Source organism: Podarcis erhardii (genome assembly GCF_964252035.2).
Source record: "Podarcis erhardii genome assembly, chromosome: 2".
Classification (NCBI taxonomy): Eukaryota; Metazoa; Chordata; class Lepidosauria; order Squamata; family Lacertidae; genus Podarcis; species Podarcis erhardii.
Window position 1 is genome coordinate 118342900 of NC_138498.1, and position 21429 is coordinate 118364328.

The 21429-nt window shown below is 46.4% G+C and overlaps 1 protein-coding gene across 4 annotated transcripts; it reads left to right on the forward strand.

Annotated features, from left to right (window-relative positions):
* The first annotated feature begins 8431 nt into the window (after positions 1 to 8431).
* Positions 8432 to 20838, forward strand: LOC309336564 (tigger transposable element-derived protein 1-like). Of its 4 annotated transcripts, none has more exons than XM_081852515.1 (7): positions 8432 to 8762; positions 11050 to 11144; positions 14094 to 14220; positions 15553 to 15663; positions 16945 to 19022; positions 19549 to 19695; positions 20602 to 20694. In XM_081852515.1, exons 1-6 carry the CDS (start codon positions 8720 to 8722, stop codon positions 19645 to 19647), a joined length of 2553 nt encoding a protein of 850 aa, XP_081708641.1. In that variant the 5' UTR covers positions 8432 to 8719; the 3' UTR covers positions 19648 to 19695; positions 20602 to 20694. The 4 variants fall into 4 exon arrangements, with proteins under 4 accessions (XP_081708641.1, XP_081708640.1, XP_081708642.1 ...); XM_081852514.1 differs by having other exon boundaries at positions 8433 to 8762; positions 15550 to 15663; XM_081852517.1 differs by lacking the exon at positions 8432 to 8762 and adding an exon at positions 9355 to 9499 and having other exon boundaries at positions 15550 to 15663.
* The last annotated feature ends 591 nt before the right edge of the window (positions 20839 to 21429 follow it).

Here is a 21429-nt window from a genome sequence, read left to right on the forward strand (position 1 = left end):
GGTGAGGTCTGACCAGAGCAGAATACAGTGGCACTATTACTTCCCTTGATCTAGATGGCTATGCTCCTATTGATGCAGCCCAGAATTGCATTGGCTTTTTTAACTGCCGCGTCACACTGTTGGCTCATGTCAAGTTTGTGGTCAACCAAGACTCCTAGATCCTTTTCACATGTACTGCTCTCAAGCCAGGTGTCACCCATCTTGTATTTGTGCCTCTCATTTTTTTTGCCCAAGTGCAATACTTTACATTTCTTCCTGTTAAAGTTCATCTTGTTTGTTTTGGCCCAGTTCTCTAATCTGTCAAGGTCGTTTTGAAGTGTGATCCTGTCCTCTGGGGTGTTAGCCACCCCTCCCAGTTTGGTGTCATCTGCAAATTTGATCAGGATGCCCTTGAGTCCATCATCCAAGTCGTTGATAAAAATGTTGAATAAGACCGGGCCCAAGACAGAACCCTGTGGCACCCCACTAGTCACTCTGTTTATTTTTCTTTTTTATTCTTATATAAGGAGATAAAAATGCAACAACTTAGTCCATAAATCTATACCCATTGAAAACCACAAACCAAAATAAATATCACTACTTCATAAGCCCTGTTCTGCATGTCAGTCAACTAAGAAATAAATACGAGTTATAGCACAGCAGTATATAACTGTTTAATTTTCTGGGGATTTTTCATATTTATCTCTTGCTTTTTTTCTTTTTTTTAAGAAGGGGGATAAAAATGTTGAAAAGGAATGTGTCCATTGTCCAGAAAGACTAAATTCCAGGAATATTATTTGGATCCAGATTCTGCAAATAATAATAATTCTCTCTCTCTCTCTCCCTCTCCCTCTCTCTCTCTCTCTCTTCCCAACCCCAGAGGGGCTTCTGATTCCCAAACTGGACCTTGCGTTCCAATCAGAAAAAGGAGAAAAGATGTTCTTGCAGGAACCAGAGCCAGGTAAAGGAGGCTGGTGAAATCTGCTGGGTGATGCTTGGAGTTTGAGAAGAGCTCTGGGTGCTGCTGGCACCTGACATTCTTCGGCAGCTGCCGGGGGCCACTGTGCTATAGCAAGGGCCACAGCCGATGCCTGCCCTGACTGCTCCCGCTCCCACCACCAGGCTAAAAAATACCATTAAAGCATGGATAGGCAAACTAAGGCCTAGGGGCCAGATGGCCAAGGGGACAGGGATCGGGCGGGTGTGGGGGACTCCCTGGTCCTGAATGGGGTAACTGTGCCCCTGAAGGACCAGGTGCACAGCCTGGGTGTCATTTTGGACTCACAGCTGTCCATGGAGGCACTGGTTAACTCTGTGTCCAGGGCAGCTGTCTACCAGCTCCACCTGGTACGCAGGCTACGACCCTACCTGCCCGCGGACTGTCTTGCCAGAGTGGTGCATGCTCTAGTTATCTCCCGCTTGGACTACTGCAACGCGCTCTACGTGGGGCTACCTTTGAAGGTGACCGGGAAACTGCAATTAATCCAGAATGCGGCAGCTAGACTGGTGACTGGGAGTGGCCGCCGGGACCACATAACACCGGTTCTGAGAGATCTGCATTGTCTCCCAGTACGTTTCCGAGCACAATTCAAAGTGTTGGTGCTGACCTTTAAAGCCCTAAACGGCCTCGGTCCTGTATACCTGAAGGAGCGTCTCCACCCCCATCGTTCAGCCCAGACAATGAGATCCAGCGCTGAGGGCCTTCTGGTGGTTCCCTCATTGCGAGAAGTGAGGCTACAGGGAATCAGGCAGAGGGCCTTCTTGGTAGTGGCGCCCGCCCTGTGGAACGCCCTCCCATCAGATGTCAAAGAGATAAACAACTACCTGACATTCAGAAGACATCTTAAGGCAGCCCTGTTCAGGGAAGTTTTTAATATTTAACGCTGTACTGTTTATAACACTTGATTGGGAGCCATCCAGAGTGGCTGGGGAAACTCAGCCAGATGGGCGGGGTATAAATAAATTATTATTATTATTATTATTATTATTATTATTATTATTATTATTATCATCTGGCCCAATCACCTTCTAAATCTGGCCTGCGGACGGTCCGGGAATCAGCGTGTTTTTACATGAGTAGAATGTGTCCTTTTATTTAAAATGCATCTCTGGGTTATTTGTGGGGCATAGGAATTTGTTCATTACCCCACCACCACCCCTGAACAAATATAGTCCGGCCCCCCACAAGGTCTGAGGGACAGTGGACCGGCCCCTTGCTGAAAAAGTTTGCTGACTCCTGCTTTAAAGATTCAGGACTGACATGAGAAGGGACTTCTTCACACGCTGCATCGTTAAACAGTGGGATCTGCTGCCACAAAAAGTAGTTATGGCCACAAATTTGGCTGGCCTTAGGACAAGTTCATGGAGGATGACTCTGTTTTCCACCTTTGCTCTTGGGCGTGGGGCGATGCCTCTGAATGCCCATTGCTGAGAATCACAAGTGGGGAGGGGGTTGTCAGCCCCCCGGGAGGACAGGGTGTTGGACTGTAGGCCTTTGGCCTGTTCCAGCAGAGCTCTTTTTGCATCCTTATAAAGTTAGAGAGACTCCCTTCAGGAATATGTGGCAGGTGTAAAAGTAAAGGTAACGGGACCTCCTGACCATTAGGTCCAGTTGTGACCGACTCTGGGGTTGCGGCGCTCATCTCGCTTTACTGGCCGAGGGAGCCAGCGTACAGCTTCCGGGTCATGTGGCCAGCAGGACTAAGCCGCTTCTGGCGAACCGGAGCAGTGCACGGAAACGCTGTTTACCTTCCCGCCGGAGTGGTACCTATTTATCTACTTGCACTTTGACGTGCTTTCGAACTGCTAGGTTGGCAGGAGCAGGGACCGTGTAGACAGTGATAATCAGGATTCCCTGATAACTGTAATTGTTCAGTGCGGATCACTGAAGTTTCCTGATAATGCAGAAGTTTACCCCCCCCCCCAAATTATTTGTGAAACAACAAGCCCCTTACCTGTGTGCGTGTTGGAGATCAGGGTTTCTTTCATCCCCTGAGAATCGGGCACCCACATGTCTTCCCCTTGCTCTAGCCGGGAGATGAGGTCAGGCTTGAGGACTGGAAATCCTTCTTGGGTAAGAACGAGGAGGGAAATCAAGGTCACAATTGGCTGACTGGGTTTATATATATGTGTGTGTGTTTGTGTGTGTGTGCGCGCACGCACGCACATAAACTTAACAAGACTAAGCCTATGTAACCATTTAATCTTTCATTTTGCCTGGCTGCAAATTTTAATTTTCATGCAATTCACTCTTTCCATTAAACAAAACAACAGGAGCAGAAAAGGAAGCTTACACAAATGTACTATTTTCTCCCCTTTCTCCCTTCCTTTATTTCCTTTCATTACTTCTTTTCTTTTCTTCTTTACTGAAGTTTAACTCCAGGTTATGCAAAAGGAGAGTTTATACCGAGTCAACTTTGCTGATAGTGTCTATGTATAAAAACTCTGTACAGTGGTACCTCGCAAGACGAATGCCTCGCAAGACGAAAAACGCGCAAGACGAAAGAGGCCAACCAGAGAATATTGAGAAGCAAAGCAGCTAGTAAGCCTGATCTTTATTAAAGCTGTTGCAACAGGGTGCTCCCCTCACACACAGGAGGACGGAAGAGGACCCAGAACAAAGGTGTGCCCGCCCTTATATAGACATTTTAAATTCCCTGCCCTAGAGCTCAAGACCACCCCCTCTATACATCATACATACACAACAGAAATTTGAATGTTGTTGTTTTTCCTGTCTGCCAGGTTATCTGATAATGCCTTATCTGATTGCCTTTCCTGGTAGTCTGCCCATTCCTTTGAGATGGTGATTACCCAGTTCCTGGGACAACGGGAAGGTTCCCTCACCCCCTCCCTCCTTGCAGAGAAAACATTTGGCCAGTTTGGGAGTCAAAATTGTTTCAGGATGGTCCTCCCGTGCTGCTCCAGACATGTGGTCCACACATCCATGTACACATGTGGTCCACACATCCATGTACGTGCCTGGTTGGTACATTTATGAAATTTATAATATATATAAGACCTTAATTTTTTTATTACACTGCAATCACAACAGACAATGGAGAGACACTCCATTGTCTCTCAAGACAGACAGATGCTGACAACAACATTCATAGGTTCTTAATTTGTTGGCCCACATTTGGCCCATTACGGCCTCCAGGCAACCAGATCAACTCATTACACGCATCGTATTATATATTTTTATTATCTAGGTTGTTCACCAAAATTTAAATACTGCTTAATTGAAAAAATCTTAATTAAAAAATCTCTAGGCAGTTTACATAAAATATCTGCAAGAGGGAAGCGAAAAAACCAACAGACTTAAAAGAATAATATTATCTATAGAATAAGAGAGCAAGAAGAACATACATTCATAAAGAAGATTGGAAACTGTTTATTGAGTATATGGAAAATAGTTGTGTACGGCAGCATGAAGATAAATTCAACAGAGTAAATGATTCTTTATGGATGTAATAGTGGGAAATTGATTTGAATGTTTATTGTAAAATATGCAGGGATGTAAGATATGTAAAATGAACCATCGAAAGAGAAGAAGGGAAGTCATTGCATAATGTTTATTTGAAATTGTAAAGCAGAAAAGATGATGATGATGATAATAATAATAATAATAATAATAATAATAATAATAATATCAAAACAGATAAACAGGGTTGTTGTTGTTTTAAATGGAACCAAAAAGGCATAATAAAATTACATTTCTGATTAAGGCTTGCCTAAACAAAAACTAGGATGTGGGTGGCGCTGTGGTCTAAACCACAGAGCCTAGAGCCTTGCCGATCAGGTCAGTAGTTTGAATCCCTGTAACGGGGTGAGCTCCCATTGCTCGGTCCCAGCTCCTGCCAACCTAGCAGCTCAAAAGCATGTCAAAGTGCAAGTAGATAAATAGGTACTGCTCCAGCCGGAAGGTAAACGGCGTTTCCGTGCGCTGCTCTGGTTCACCAGAAGCGGCTTGGTCATGCTGGCCACATGACCCGGAAGCTGTACGCCGGCTCCCTCGGCCAGTAAAGCGAGATGAGCACCGCAACCCCAGAGTCACTCACCTGGGACTAGCATCTAACAGTGTTATCGATTATTTCTTGATCTCTGCAAATTTGGCCGTTAATGTTCTTTCCTTCCAAGTTGAAAACCAACATTTCAGTGATCACCTTCCAATAGTGACCACTTTGTCATTGTTCCGGTGCCAGAAGGACTATAAACACTCAGTCCTTCTGGAAACCTCATCATCGACCAAAATAAGAGGGATCAAATGGTCGGAGGCTGTGGCCCAAAAATACCAGGAATTTTTTCATAGGGAAATCATTGCCTATCTACCTCAAATAACTACTGATTTACAAGATTTCAATTCGGTTTTGAAACCTTTTAACCTTCTTATAACAAACCTCACCACTTTTTTTACATCACCTCCCCAAAAGGCGAAAGTGGCGCATTGCAGTACTGGGGCCCCTTGGTTTAACACCTCTTGCAAACAAGCTAGATCCCTTCTTCATTCTATCTATAATGAATACAAAAACTCTAATGCCCAGGCTCTACCACCCTCCTATTTACAAGCCAAAAGAGCATACAAACAGACTTTGAAGCTGGCCAAACGCGAGTGGTACCAAAAGCGTTGGCGAGCCTTGATTGCGGCCTCTAGATCCCGCAGACCACAGGAATTTTGGGCTCTGATAAACAAAAAAGGAAGGAAGTACCCACTGGCGATTATCCCTACGCCCACATGGGAACAATTCTTGAGTAAATATTTCTCTTCGGCAGAGGAATCCAACTCACCCATGGAATTCCGAGCCGACCATCTACTTTTGTGGCCCTCTACCGACCCAGAACTGATAATGGACTTGATACTAGATCTGAAAACGGGCAAAGCCCCATGGCCGGATCTAGTCCCTGCTGAGGCTATTGTTGCGCAACCGAGGTGGTGGGCTGAAATTCTGGCCAAAGTCTTTGATGCAATTAATTCTACGGGGCTTATCCCTAGGTCATGGAAGGAGGCCGTGATCGTACCAGTCTATAAAAAGGGTCCCCTTGCTGACCCAGAGAACTATCGGAACATCAGCCTTTTGTCTATCATCGGGAAAATATATGCAAAATTTTTGCTGGCTAAGCTGTCCCATTGGGCATACGACTCAAATTTGATTGGCCATGAGCAAGCGGGCTTTAGGAACAATTATTCGACCACTGACCATATGGTAATTATGTATCATCTTGCCAGAAAATATTCTGCCCCGAGTCGGGGGCGCCTATGTGTCGCTTTCATAGACTTAAAGGCCGCCTTCGACAGTATCCCAAGAAACTGTCTATGGAAGAAATTAGAGAGATGGGGCATAGATAGAAGGCTGTTATGGCTTATTACCCAATTACACCACGGGTCGTCGGCTAGAGTGAGACTCACACCGGCGGGAAACCTATCCAATGAGGTCCCAATAAATAGAGGAGTGCGCCAAGGCTGCATTTTGGCCCCACTCCTCTTCAACTTGTTTATTAGCGACATGAAGCTCTTTCTGAGTGAGTCTCAAGCCAACATTCATGCCCCCCGCCTAGCTGATTTTCGCTGCCCTCTGCTTCTATATGCTGACGATGCAGCGATCCTTTCCTACTCTAGAGTTGGTTTATGCAGAGCTCTAAAGATTTTTGCGGCTTATTGCAAACTCAACTATCTGACAATTAATTATGGAAAATCTAAAGTACTGGTCTTTACCAGGTCTCGGAAAACTTACAGCTGGAAGTTAGATGGAGTCCAATTAGAACAGGTTTTCAAATTTAAATACCTGGGAGTCTTTTTTCACTACAATCTGAGCTGGAAGCCACAGATACAGTATTTACTGAACAAAGGGAAAACAATACTTTACACTCTACTCCAATTTTTTGCGGTCGACCGAGCCTCCCACATCCCTTCTGCATTGAAGGTGTACCACGCAAAAGTGGTTTCCACCCTCTGTTATGCTGCCCGGCTCTGGGCCCCAGGGTCCAATTTAACATCGCTGGGGACATTGCAGAATCAGTTTCTCCGTCGCCTCCTGAAACTCCCCATGTGTGTGAGCAATGCAGCCATACATCTGGAGCTAAGGATTGCATCATTGGAGACTGTCATCTGGAAGCGAGTCTTTGACTATTGGCTGTCCAGCTGGCATAGGCTTCCCGACCATTATCTCTTTCAGTGCCTTTGGCGGGATGACTTTGTTAATCCGTGGGTAGGAAAAATCCATGCCAAACTTCTGAGCATCGGAATTTCCCCAGCGGACTCCTTAAAGATGAACCTACACTCAGCCAAAAGCCTTATCGAGCAAAGATTAGCAGACATTGAAAATCAACACAACCTCTCCAGGGGAGGAGGTGTCTGCTCCCCCAGGTATTACGGAATAACCCCACCACTTGGCCTTCCATCATACATGTCATCACTTTCATCTGTACCACACCGACTTGCATTTATTCGTGCAAGGTTCAATGTTTTTCCATCGAACCTGCTGAGCCACAGATTTTCCAAGGGTTTGGTGTCTCCGCTATGCGAGTGTGACGGGAAAACAGTTGAATCTCTTCCACATATAATGTTCAACTGTCCCTTACATAGCATAGCCAGGACTAAATTCCTGGGTCCTGCCTTACTGCGCTTGGTTGGCAGGCCTGTTGAGTCACATGCCGCACTGCTTTTGCAGGATACAGATCCTTCTGTAACTCTGCAGGTGGCGAGATTCCTGAATGCGGTTATCTCACACACAAAAACCACCAAACAACAACAACAACAACAACAAAAACCAATCGGACAGTTATGATGAGAGTGCATGACGGATCTCGTCTCCAGTTCTCCTTTTTCTGTGAACCGTCCCTTGGATCTTTCCGGGCCCCAAGCTGTTATTTGTCACTCCTCAATGTCCCACCCTTGCATCGTGGTGTTCCTCTTCTGTCGTTAGATGTATTGGTTTTTATGCTTCTGTGCTTTTATGTTTGTACATATTTTATGGGCTAATAGCCGTAAATAAAGATGAAACATGAAGATGAGCATCGCAACCCCAGAATTGTCTGCTACTGAACCTAACGGTCAGGGGTCCCTTTACCTTAAACAAAAACTATATTTAAAAAGCTGACACCACTAATAATGCAAGCAAAGTTGTTGTTGTTTAGTCGTTTAGTCGTGTCCGACTCTTCGTGACCCCCTGGACCAGAGCACGCCAGGCACTCCTGTCTTGCACTGCCTCCCGCAGTTTGGTCAGACTCATGTTCGTAGCTTCGAGAACACTGTCCAACCATCTCGTCCTCTGTCGTCCCCTTCTCCTTGTGCCCTCCATCTTTGTTGTTGTTTAATGCAAGCAAAGAGTTTCAGATAAATGGGTGCTGACACACTAAGATATCAATTCCTCGCACAACAAGCATTGCAGAACAAGCAAGCATTTGCAAAATTCCTTGCAGAACAAGCAAGCATTTGCAAAATTCCTTGCAGAACAAGCAAGCATTTGCAAAATTCCTTGCAGAACAAGCAAGCATTTGCAAAATTCCCCCCAAAATAAAAAGAGAGTTGTTGGTTTAATAATCATCATCATCAGATAGCGCTTTGATTCCAAACCAATGCGCATGCCGTACTACAATTCCCAGAAGCCCTTGCCTTCCAAGGGGCCGGGAGGCGCGGGGACTACAATTCCCAGCATGCCTGGGCCTTTCCTACTGGCGGGCTCCCTCCCTCCCTTGCCTTGCCCAGCTTCGGAGCACAAAGGCAGGTGGTGGGGAAGCGCTGGAGATGCAAAGGGGGTCCTGCCTGCTCCGGATGGGTCCTGGCGCCGGTGAGTTGCAGCTGGAAGGGGAGGAACGGGGGGGGGGGCAGGAGAATTGCAAGCTCCTGTGCCAGGTTGCCAGCTTCTTCGATCAGCCTCTGCTCCTGTGCTCCTGCTCCAGCAGCAGGCTGGGGCTGCTGGAAGTTGACTGCGTTTTATTTCCCCGGCGTGGAAAGCTTCCCTTGCTTTAAAGATTATTTGCAGAAACACTGTAAAATTGTTGAATGCTAAAATGAGGTTGGAATGAAATGAAGTGGTTTTTTAGCAATCAGGCTAATGAATATGTAAAAATGGATTGAAGATTGAGGATAATATAATGTAACTATAATTTGTCAAGAGTAAGGGTTAAGATAAAACAAGGAAGGAAAGGATTTGCTGAATTAACTATCTGAATTGGAATGCAAAGAAGGGAGGTGTGGGGAGGTCATGGAAACAAGCAAATGAACTGTAAGATATAGAAAGAGGGATTTATTTTTAACTGTTTTTTTATTTCTTTTATGAAACTGTTTTTGCTTTTTTCTGTATGTTCGTTTTTTCTTATTTCATGTTTTTCTTTTTGTACCCTATTGGAAACTTTAATAAATATCATTTTTAAAAAAAGGAAAAAAGGAAAGCTTCCATTGCTGATTTCTGAAGACCAGCCTGCTTTTAAAAGGCAGAAAAACAAGGCAGGACATTCCTCCGTCCGTATCTGGGCCTTAACTTGGAAAAGAGGGAGATGTTTTAATCTGTTCCAGCAAAACGAGGTGCACGCAAAATTTGGAGGTGGCATATAAACCCAACTGGTTTTTTTTTTATTTATTAAAGTAACTTTTTATTGGATTTTATAAACAAGGATCATAGGAATAATGAATGGTATAGTTGAAAAGACCAGGTCTTTTAATGTCATTTGTACATCGCAAAAATAGCATAATAAATTTGCAAAATTCCTTGCAGAACAAGCAAGCATTTGCAAAATTCCCCCCAAAAAGAAAGAGAGAGTTGTTGGTTTAATAATAATAATCATCATCATCAGATAGCGCTTTGATTCCAAACCAATGCGCATGCCATACTACAATTCCCAGAAGCGCTTGCCTTCCAAGGGGCCGGGAGGCGCGAGGACTACAATTCCCAGCATGCCCTGGCAACACATGATTCATTATTAGTGGTCAATGTACAAGTCCTTGGTTTAAACCAGGCACCCCCCAACTTGGCCCGCCAGATGTTTTGGGACCACAGTTCCCATCACCCCTGACCACTGGTCCTGTTAGCTTGGGATGATGGGAGTTGTAGTCCCAAAACATCTGGCCAAGTTTGGGGTGCCTGGTTTAAATAAACCAAGTGGAGTGGATTAAATTAAAACAGCATGTGGAAACAGGATAGAACTGCTTGTCTCTGTTTTGTTTAAAGCTTGTAAACCCCACTGTTGTTGTTTTTAAATAATTTTTTATTACGTTTTTCATTTAACAATCCAATCATATCACATTAGTTATTCCAAATTATACCAATACATATCACAAAATCCAAATATTTTGCCGAATTTTAAATTTTTGTTTGGGGTTCCCATGCTTCGAGTTCAGTAAGGGTCCAATCATCTCATATTTCTGCTGCTTTTAATATTCACAAGTCCCATCTTCCAATCTTCTTGTTGTTATCGTTTTTCTTCTTAATAACCTCTGAGTTGTTTCCACTGGCAAGTTAAAGCAAGCATTATTGTGTTTCTGTGTGAACTTTGTAAGGCTCTCCCTTGTAAACCCCACTGTTTTTAAAGTGCCACAAGTAAGTATGAATTCTTTTTTTCCAATTTCCAATTCCCACATACGGTTGTATATTGCTGTAATATATTGTAATATACAGTTCTTATAGAACCATTTATAAATGTAGCAGGTGATTAAGTCATACTTAATACATCCATAATTCACTGCTTTCATGAAAATGTAGAGGACTGAGCTTTTGATTCTCTGTCCCACCCTGCCCCGAAATCAAACATTACTTTGAGCTTTGCAAAATACTTTTTGAGATACTCAGTTTTCACAAATAGGGAGAGAGGGCTGTTGGACTGAGGTTCTGCTCGTGGGCTTCCCATTGTGTTTCCAGGTCAGCCACTGTAAGAACAAGTTGCGGCCTCATCCAGTAAGGGGCTTTTTATGTTTGTATATTCTTAATCCTGTACCTGGAGTGCCTGTCGTGTTCTGGTCATGGGGTCACGAAGAGTCGGACACGACTAAACAACTAAACAACAACAACAAAATTCTTAATCCATAAAATGTAGCTCAGTTCCCCCAACCCGCAAATAACAGAAATCTCTTTTTTAAAGATCCCTCACAGTACCGAATGACGTCCTCAGTTGAACCTGGATCCCCCCCTTTTTCCGAAGGGAGAGGAGAAGATACTCTGGTGGAGTCAGCTCAGGTAGGAAATTTTTGGATGAGGATGGGTCAAAAAGTCCTAGAGTTAAATGTCTCTGAGTCCTCTGCAGTGTACTAGATTTCTTCAGCTATGGGAGCTAGGAATTATACCTCTATGGTACATAAAGTTCATCATCCAAAACCGGTTTGAAGTCCATATCACAATACCTGTTTCATAACTTTTGACCTGGCAATATATCGCGAATCATGATGTGTGTTAGGGCTGAGCAATGTCTGGCTTTCACCAGCTAAACATTGTGATATACTGATATATCATGATGCCTAAAATAAGGATGTAACTATGTAAAGCTGAACGGAATAATGTCCAGAAAACGGCTGTTACTTAGGGGTCTAAAACAGGCATAGGCAAACTCTTGGCCCTCCAGATGTTTTCAGACTACAACTCCCATCATCCCTGATCACTGGTCCTGTTAGCTAGGGGTGATGGGAGTTGTAGTCCCAAAACATCTGGAGGGCCGAGTTTGCCTATGCCTGGTCTAAAACCTATATATTTTTGCTTGGCTTTAACATAATGTTACAACTGTTATTTTACAGTACAGAGTAACAGGGGCAGAAGGAATCAGGAGATAAGTGATGACCGGCTTCACGGTTTTTTACAGAGCACATGCACACATCATGATTTGCAAAACAGAGAAAATTTGAAGAAATCAGATATTATTTTACAGACTGGTTGCAGTACCACCAACTAAATGATATTTTCAAAATAGGTTGGAAAAATGGGTTTGCGACAAAGGTATCGAGGATGGAAAAAGACATATTACAGGTTAAAAATAAAATACTATCTAAAATGCACAGAATTCTGCTAGATTGGGAAGTTAAAGTAGTAGTTAAGGATGTGATAATTAAGTGATCAAAAGATTTTGGTTACTCCATTCAGATGGCCGCTTGGGAAAATTTATGGAACAAAGACCTAAAGTTTACTGCTTGTTATACACTAAAGGAAAACTTTATGAAAATGTTCTCTAGATGGTACATGACCGCCAGCAAATTGGCCAAAATGTGCAAAACAAATTCAAACATGCTGGAGGTGCAAATAAGGGGAGGGAACAATCTACCATATGTGGTGGGGCTGTGAAAAAATTAAGACCATTTCGGATATTGTATACAAAGAGCTAAAAAAACGTTTAAACAAACATTTGCGAAAGATCTGGAAGCCTGCCTAAAGTACCTTGTCTCACTGCTTGACAGTAGGGCTGATGTTGAACGAAAACAGGAAAGGCTGGTAGAGGGAGGAGGGGAGGGAAGAAAGAGAGGAAGGCATATAAATTTACAAGGGGTGCCTTCTAAGCAAAGTACTTTTAAAAAAATTAATAATAATAATAATAATAATAATAATAATAATAATAATAATAAATATTTATTTGTACCCTGCCCATCTGGCTGGGTCTCCCCAGCCACTCTGGGCGGCTTCCAGCAAAGATTAAAAATACATTAAAATGTCACACATTAAAAACTTCCCTGAACAGGGCTGCCTTCAGATGTCTTCTAAATGTCAGGTAGTTGTTTATCTCTTCAACATCTGATGGGAGGGCGTTTTATGGTCAGCTAAGTGTAGAATGCGGCACACGCCATTTGGGCGCCGTCTGCACTATGCATTTAAAGCTGTATCATACCACTTTAAACTGTTATGCCTTCCCCAAAGGATCCTGTCAACTCTACTTTGTTAAGGACGCAGACAGCTGCAAGGAGACCCCAGTTCTCTTCCCAGAGCTGCACTTCCCAGACTGGTTTAACAAGAAACCCCAGGAAACTCTGGGAACCACTGATCTGTGAGGAAAATAAGGGTCTCCAAGGACGCGGGTGGCACTGTGGTCTAAATCACAGAGCCTAGGACTTGCTGATCAGAAGGTTGGCGGTTCGAATCCCCGCGACGGGGTGAGCTCCCGTTGCTCGGTCCCTGCTCCTGCCAACCTAGCAGTTCGAAAGCACGTCAAAGTGCAAGTAGATAAATATTTTTTTAAAAAATATTTTTTTATTAATTTTCCAAATTTAAAACAAAATAACATACACACATAAACAAACAAAAACATACAAACAAGTATAATTTCAAATCCTCTTTTTCATGAACCTTCTTTCTCGGACTTCCCCATACCTCACCCTCTCTGCATCCTTATTTTAAAATTTTTCAGCAACCTTTCGCTCCAATTAAATAATAACTTATTTTCTTTTTCAATCTCATCCTAATTCATCAGTCAGTTACAGCTATAATTCTGCTTCTTCCTTTCCCTTGACATTTTAACACTCATCAATTTTACAACAGTTCTTAAGATAAGCTTTAAATTTCTTCCAATCTTCCTCCACCGTCTCTTTCTCTTGGTCGCGGATTCTGCCAGTCATTTCTGCCAATCCCATAAAGTCAACCACTTTCGTCTGCCATTCTTCCAGTGTAGGTAGTTCTTGTGTCTTCCAATACTTTGCTAAAAGAATCCTTGCTGCTGTAGTGGTGTACATAAAAAAAGTCCTATCCTTCCTTGACACCAGTTGGCCGACCATGCCCAAAAGAAATGCCTCTGGTTTCTTATGAAAAGTACATTTAAGTACCTTCTTAATTTCATTGTAAATCATTTCCCAAAAGGCATTCCCAAAAGTAGATAAATAGGTACCACTCCAGCGGGAAGGTAAACGGCGTTTCCGTGTGCTGCTCCGGTTCGCCAGAAGCGGCTTAGTCATGCTGGCCACATGACCCGGAAGCTGTACACCGGCTCCCTCGGCCAATACAGCAAAATGAGCGCCGCAACCCCAGAGTCGGCCACGACTGGACCTAATGGTACCTTTACCTTTAATAATTCAAGTTGCCATGAAGCTCACAGGCTGACCTGGTGCCAGTCCTTGCCTCTCAGCCGTTTAACCTACCTCGCAGGGTTGTTTTGAGGAAGAATTGAGAAGCGGGGGAACCGCCTCGGGTCCCTCAGATTTTGCTTTGTTCTTGCAGAGCCCGTTGACCTTTGAAGACGTGGCTGTATACTTCACGGAAGAGCAGGCAGCTCTGCTGAACCCGGTCCAAAGGGCCTTGTACCGGGAGGTCATGCTGGAGAATTATGGGAACGTGTCCTCGCTGGGTAAGGAAGGCGGCGGTGCCTTGATAAACTCTTAAAATGGAAAGCGCAACCATGGTTGTAGAGCAGCCTTGGCCTACCATATCGTTGGACTACAACTTCCATCATCCCTGACCATTCGCCACACTAGCTGGGACTGATGGGAGCTATAGTCCAAACCATCTGAAGGGCACCAGGTTTGGGAAAGGCTGGTGTATAGGGTAATCCTTGTGGTCTGCCTAAGAATGTAAATGCATTTTCTAGATTATTTTTCTGAAATAACGTTCATTCTGAAATTATGGCTAAACATTCATTCATCCTGAAATGATGGCTGAAAGTGAAGGAAAATGGGAAGCTGTCTTATGCTGATTCAGCTGACGGGTCCACCTCACTCAGTGTTGTCTGGCAGAAGCTCTCCAGAGTTTCAATCAAGATTTCAGCTCTCCAGAGGCCCTGATCTCTCCCAGCCATAAGTGGAGATGTTGGGGATTGAACCTGTGACCTTCTGTATGCAAAGCAGATGCTGTTCCATTGAGCTAAGGGCCTCCCGTATAAGAGCGTGTGATTTTTTTTTTCTTATTAAGCGCTAAGTAGGCATATACAGAGGGGACGCGGGTGGCGCTGTGGGTTAAACCACAGAGCCTAGGACTTGCCGATCAGAAGGTCGGCGGTTCGAATCCCCGCGACGGGGGTGAGCTCCCGTTGCTCAGTCCCTGCTCCTGCCCACCTAGCAGTTCAAAAGCACGTCAAAGTGCAAGTAGATAAATAGGTACCACTCCAGCGGGAAGGTAAACGGTGTTTCCGTGTGCTGCTCCGGTTCGCCAGAAGCGGCTTAGTCATGCTGGCCACATGACCTGGAAGCTGTACGCCGGCTCCCTCAGCCAATAAAGCGAGATGAGCGCCGCAACCACCACGACTGGACCTAATGGTCAGGGTTCCCTTTATCTTTAGGCATATACAGAGTTTTTATGCATAGACACTATCAGCAAAGTTGACTTGGCATAAACTCTCCCTTTGCATAACTTGCAGTTAAACCTCAGTAAAGAAGAAGAAAAGAAAAGAAGTAATGAAAGGAAATAAAAGAAGGGAGAAACGGGAGAAAATAGTACATCTGTGTAAGCTTCCTTTTCTGCTGTTGTTTTGTTTAACGGAAAGAGTGAATTGCATAAAAATTAAAATTTGCAGCCAGGCAAAATGAAAGATTAAATGGTTACATAGGCTTAGTCTTGTTAAGTTTATGCGCGTGCGCGCACACACACACACAAACACACACACACACACACACATATATATATATATATAAACCCAGTCGGCCAGTTGTGACCTTGATTTGCCCCCTCGTTCTTTCCCAAGAAGGATTGCCAGTCCTCAAGCCTGACCTCATCTCCCGGCTAGAGCAAGGGGAAGACATGTGGGTGCCTGATTCTCAGGGGATGGATGAAACCGTGATCTCCAACACGCACACAGGTAAGGGGCTTGGGATAAGTTGGTTATTCCGCCCCCCCCGACCCTCAACAATTAGTAGTTGCCTGAAACTCTTTCATTTCCTCTCCCTCCCCCTCCAACTGCCTGAGACTGTGACCACATCTACTGCGATTAGGAATGGGAGGACACAGCAATTTTGCTTCTCTTCTCATTTTTTCTGACCTTCAATTTCCTTCTCTACATTCCTGCAGCAAATCTGCCAATTTTGTTTCTTGAAAAAACAATCCTCTTGGAAATTACCGTATTTTTCGCCCTATAGGACGCACTTTTTCCCCTCAAAAAATGAAGGGGAAATGTGTGCGTGTCCTATGGGGCGAATGCAGGCTTTCGCTGAAGCCTGGAGAGCGAGAGGGGTCGGTGCGCACTGACCCCTCTCGCTCTCCAGGCTTCATGGACCTCTCCGCAAGCAGCGGGGGCGCTCCCGCCGCTTGCGGAGAGGTGCCTGCATGCCGAAGCCTGCGCCCGCTGAGATCAGCGCGTCCAGGCTTCGCGGACCTCTCCGCAAGCGGCGGGAGCCAGCCCTGGGCTCCCACGGCTTGCAGAATCATAGAATCATAGAGTTGGAAGAGACCACAAGGGCCATCGAGTCCAACCCCCTGCCAAGCAGGAAACAAGAGAGCTGCCTGTTTGGGGACTGGGGTCGGGGGAAGCTCGGGCCTGGGGGGGAAATATTTTTTTTCCCTTTATTTCCCTCCAAAAAAACTAGGTGCGCCTTGTGGGACGGTGCGTCCTATAGGGCGAAAAATACGGTATTTCTCCTAATAAGACACAAATTTGCCCACCGTTTTGACCAACGTACCCATTTTTGCAAGCCACTGTGTTGCATTTTGGCATGCTATTTCCGCAAACATATTGATTATTATGCCCACGTTTACCTCATATATTCCTTTTTCTAAACGTCGGTGGGAGAACTGCATCATGAAATTTGGACAAGTGTGCATTTCAAAGGGTGGCTGCGTCTTATGTTCTCATACTGTCTCGGGAAGCATAAATTTGGCTTTAAATGGGAACGGAATGGGATTTCTGCCCCGTCCCTAAAAGGGATTCTAGGCCTCTGTGGAGCATTTGTGGGGTGCCCCATGGAACACAAGTGGGAAGACCCTCTAGCGAAGGGCCATATTCCCTTGTGGCAGCCTTCTGGGGGCCTCATGCCAGTGGAGGGTGTGGCCAGGGACAAAGTGGGTGGAGCCAAAGTTAAAAGTGGGCGGGCCAACCGACGTCCATCTACGTTCCATACAAGACATCTTTCCGTCCTCTATTCAGGCGAGCAAAAGGCATTACAGTGGAGCGACATCATAAGCACATTTAACGCACACGAATTCAACTCCATGTACCTGTCGAAACAAGGCATGGGCGACTGTCAGAGCCAAGTGTGGGCGGTTCCAGCTAGTGAGCCGTCTTGGGGTGAGCGCGAGTGCGATTTCCTGGCCGAGCACGCCATCCTTCAAGGACAGTATTCATCATACCCCATGGCCCCTAAACGTAAGCTAGCTGCCTTCAGGTCACCCAGAGGGCAGCGCAAGAAGCAGCGATCTGTTCCGACACTGGAGGAGAAAGTGGCTGTGTTGGATTTACTGAGGACCGGCATGTCTGTCTCCAAAGTGGCCCGCGTATACGGCCGCAATGAATCCAGCATCCGTGCCATTAAAGTTCGAGAGAGAGAAATCCGTCAAGCCGTGGCCTCCGGGGCTCCCATAACGGCTAAGGTGACGAGCCAAGTTCGCGATCAGACTTTGGTGAAGGCGGAAAAGGCCTTATACCTGTGGCTGGAAGACATGAACGGCCAAGGCCTTCCCGTCGACGGCAACATGATGCGAGAAAAAGCTCTTGACCTGTACGCACTGTTCAAGCCTCTTACCGGAGAGGGGCGGCCTTGTGACGAGAAGGAGTTCAAAGCCAGCCAAGGTTGGCTCAACAGCTTCAGGAACCGCTTCAACCTGAAAAACGGGCAGAGCCCTGGCGATGCTGCACCCACCAACAAACAAGCAGCGAAGCCCTACTCCAAACAGTTAAAGAAACTGATAGAAGAAAAGGGATATCTCCCAGAACAAGTTTTCAACGTTGGCGAGACGGGGCTCTTCTGGAAGAAAATGCCCAGCCGCACGTACATTTCGAAAGCAGAAAGACAGGCGGCCCAAGACCGTGTGATGCTGTTGTTTTGTTGCAACGCAGCCGGGCATTTAATAAAGCCCGGCCTGCTCTGTGGTTCTGCAAATCCTCGTGCCCTAAAAGGCAAGGACAAACACCTCCTGCCTGTGTTCTGGCAATCGAGCAAAAAGGCCTGGGTGACGGCAGCAATATTCCTGGATTGGTTCCACCGATGCTTCGTTCCGGAGGTCAAGCGGTACCTCGAAGAGAAAGGAATCGACTTTAAGGTGTTGCTGATTGTCGACGATTCTCCTGGCCACCCTGAGGGAGTCCGGTTTGCGCATAGCGACGTCGAAGTTGTCTTTCTGCCCCATAGCACCACCTCTGCCATCCAGCCTCTCGACCAAGGCGTAGTTCGCTGCTTCAAGGCCAAGTACACGAGTCTTATGTTCTCGCGGGTCTGCAACGCTCTGGACGCCGATCCCAGCCTCAGCGCGGCCGAGCGTTGGAAGTCCTTCAACATTGCCGATTGCATCACTTACGTCAAACAAGCCACGGATGCGATCGAGCCAGAAACGGTCAACGCGTGTTGGCGAAACCTGTGGAAGAAATGTGTGAATGATTTCAGGGGTTTCCCAACCATTCACCACGAAGTGGAACGCATCGTTCGGGTGGCCAGGCAATTGGGCGGCGATGGCTTCAGCGACATCCTTGAGGAAGAAATAGAAGAATTAATCGAGGGCCATAGAGGAACGTCGGCTAGCGAAGAGCCCGAGGACCTGTTAAAATTGGAAGAGGAAGATGACGACGAGGAGGAAGAGCCGGCAAGTTGGAACCTTCCCAAATTTGCCAAGGTGTTTCAAGCGGCAAAGCGCTTGAACGATTTGATTTCGGAATACGATCCCTCCATGGAGCAGAGCCTCAAAATCACACGTGGCATTGCGGAAGCCTTGAGGCCCTACCGAGAAATGTTTGAGCAGCTGAAGAGGCAGCAGCGGCAGTTGCCGGTCGCCATGTTGTTCTCGAAAAAGCAACCGGCAGCGGATGAGCCCTTGCAACCGACTCTTCGCGCGGATACAGAGCCAGCCGCCTTGTGTGTGACTCACTCTCCATCACACAAGCCTGGACCGTTTTCTGCCGGATCGGCATCAGACCCTTGTGACCCCTCAGCAGTGATGTCAGGAGAACAGAAAGACAAATCGCCCGAGTGTGTACAGCGGCCATCTTCATTTTTTCATCCTCATCGTATACAGGTGTGTACCGCAGTGTGCTTTATGGGCAGTTTAAGGGATTTCCAAGGGTAATTTTGACTATACAAATTTTTTGCCTTAGGCGCTGAGTTCGGAGCCTAATCCCCGTGTTAGATGCAATTCCACGGTATTATAGCTTGAGGATACCTGGGGCGAAGGCCCTCAAGGAGGATGTGGGGCAGGTTTATGATGGAGGGGGGTGTAGCCTGCTGAAGCACATGGCAGCTGGCTGGAGAGAGGGGCCTGGAGGCCAGAGTTTTCCAACTTCTGGGTTAAAATATTGTAGTTACTATAGAGCTCCAGGTTCAAATCCCCAGTCGGCTGTGAAGGCCACTGAGCGATTCTGGGGCGTTCACACATACTGCTTAAGCTGCCTCATGGGGTTGTTGTGAGGAGAAAATTGAGAGGTGGGGGAAAAGAAGTATGTACCATGCCCTGAGTCTTCTGCAGAGAAGGCAAGGTGTCCCCATAATGAACAAATAAATGCTATGCTCACCAAAATGTACATTTCTTTTGTATTTGTTTGCAGTGGCTTGGCTCCTCCGATAAGATCAAGGAGGTTCATGGGACTGTTTCCCTCCCCTTCTCTTCCTCCCTGACCCACCTGGCAATGTCTGCCGCCTCATGATGGCTTCTTTTTTACCAAGAGATGGGCAGATTCTGCTCCTCAGCTAAGGCAAACCTTTTTACCCCATCTCATTTGCCCACCCTTATCCCTCCACCCAAAGATGGCAGGGAATGGCTTGTTTATCCTTGTACCAAGTCTGAAGGGGTCTTAATGGTTTATATATGGTTTTCTTTTCTCCTTTCTGTATCTCTTAGTACAGGCACCACCAACGTTTTTGGGGCCAGTGGGTGTATTTGGAATGCTGTGGTCACAAAATGGCTGCCACCGGGGGCATGCTTGAGATAAAATGGTTGCCACATATAAAAGAACGGGGGGCGGGGGGGGGGATGAAACCGGACAGGGAAGCTCTGCCATCGGCTGCCCCATCAATGGGCGTAATGTGCTTTTTACTGATCATAAAATCATAGAGTGGTAGAGTTGGAAGGGACCCGAGGGTCATCTAGTCCAACCCCCTGCAATGCTCTGTTTGACATTCCGGTTGAGTTTCAGCGCACTTCCAGACAGCCACTATTTGGGGGTGGGATTCAGGCATGAGATTATGGTGGATCTGGAGCTCTGGTGCAATAAACCCTCCACCCCCAGCTTTACCCAAATTTCCATTTTGAATTGTCATTTTCCTCTCAGTTTCCTTCCATCCCTGCTAATAATAAAAACAACGAGGGGGAAACTCTTTGTTTTTCTGTTCTGTTCAGAAGAAGCGGGAGGCTGGGTGCCCAGTCATGGCATCCGATAAAATGCGGGCCTGCTCAAGGGGGGGCCATTTAATGTATGAGAGGCTGATGTGGATTTTTGAAGCGGAAGCGGTCTTTATTCAGCAGGAACCATAGGAGGTACTGGCGGGCACACGTGGGCACCATGTTGGCAACCCTTGCCTTGCCCATTTTCTGAGGTTGCTTCTTACAAGGATCAGCAGTGAATCCCCGTCTTATGCTTTTTGCTCTTTTCTCCTTACAGGCGACTCCGAGAAGAGGCATTCATGCCCGGAGTGCAGCCGGCCTTTTGCTCGGAAATCATCTCTCGCCAGACACCAGAGAATCCACGTAGGAGAGATACCCTACAACTGCTTGGAGAGTGGGAAGGGTTTCCCCCGGGAGGCAGAACTCGAGACCCATCGGAGAGCCCGCCCGGAAGAGAAACCCTATAGGTGCCAGGAGTGTGGGAAACGTTTTGTTTACAAATCGAAACTCGTTGTGCATCAGAGGGCCCACACGGGAGAGAAACCCTACGAGTGCGCGGCGTGCGGGAAAGGCTTCGCTTACAAGTCTTGCCTCGTGAGTCATCAGAGGCTCCACACCGGAGAGAAACCATATGGATGTCCGGAGTGTGGGAAAAGCTTCGCTCAGCAGTCTGCTTTTGTGATACACCGGAGAAGCCACACAGGAGAGAAGCCCTACAAATGCGCCGAGTGCTGCAAATCTTTCCCTCAGCTCTCCGACCTGGTGAACCACCGGAGGGTCCACACGGGAGAGAAGCCCTACAAATGCACCGAGTGTGGCAAATCTTTTGCCCAGTGCTCGGCCCTTGTGATCCACCACAGGGTCCACATCGGGGAGAAACCCTACACATGCTTGGAGTGCGGGAAAGGGTTCCCACAGCAGTCGGAGCTTGCAAAACACTGGAGGACCCACACGGGAGAGAAGCCCTATACCTGCCTGGAGTGTGGGAAAGGTTTTCTTCAACAGGCTCACCTCAGCGGACACCAGAGAACCCACTCGGGCGAGAAACCCTACGGCTGCGGGGAGTGCGGGAAAGGTTTTGCCGACAAATCGAACCTGGCAAACC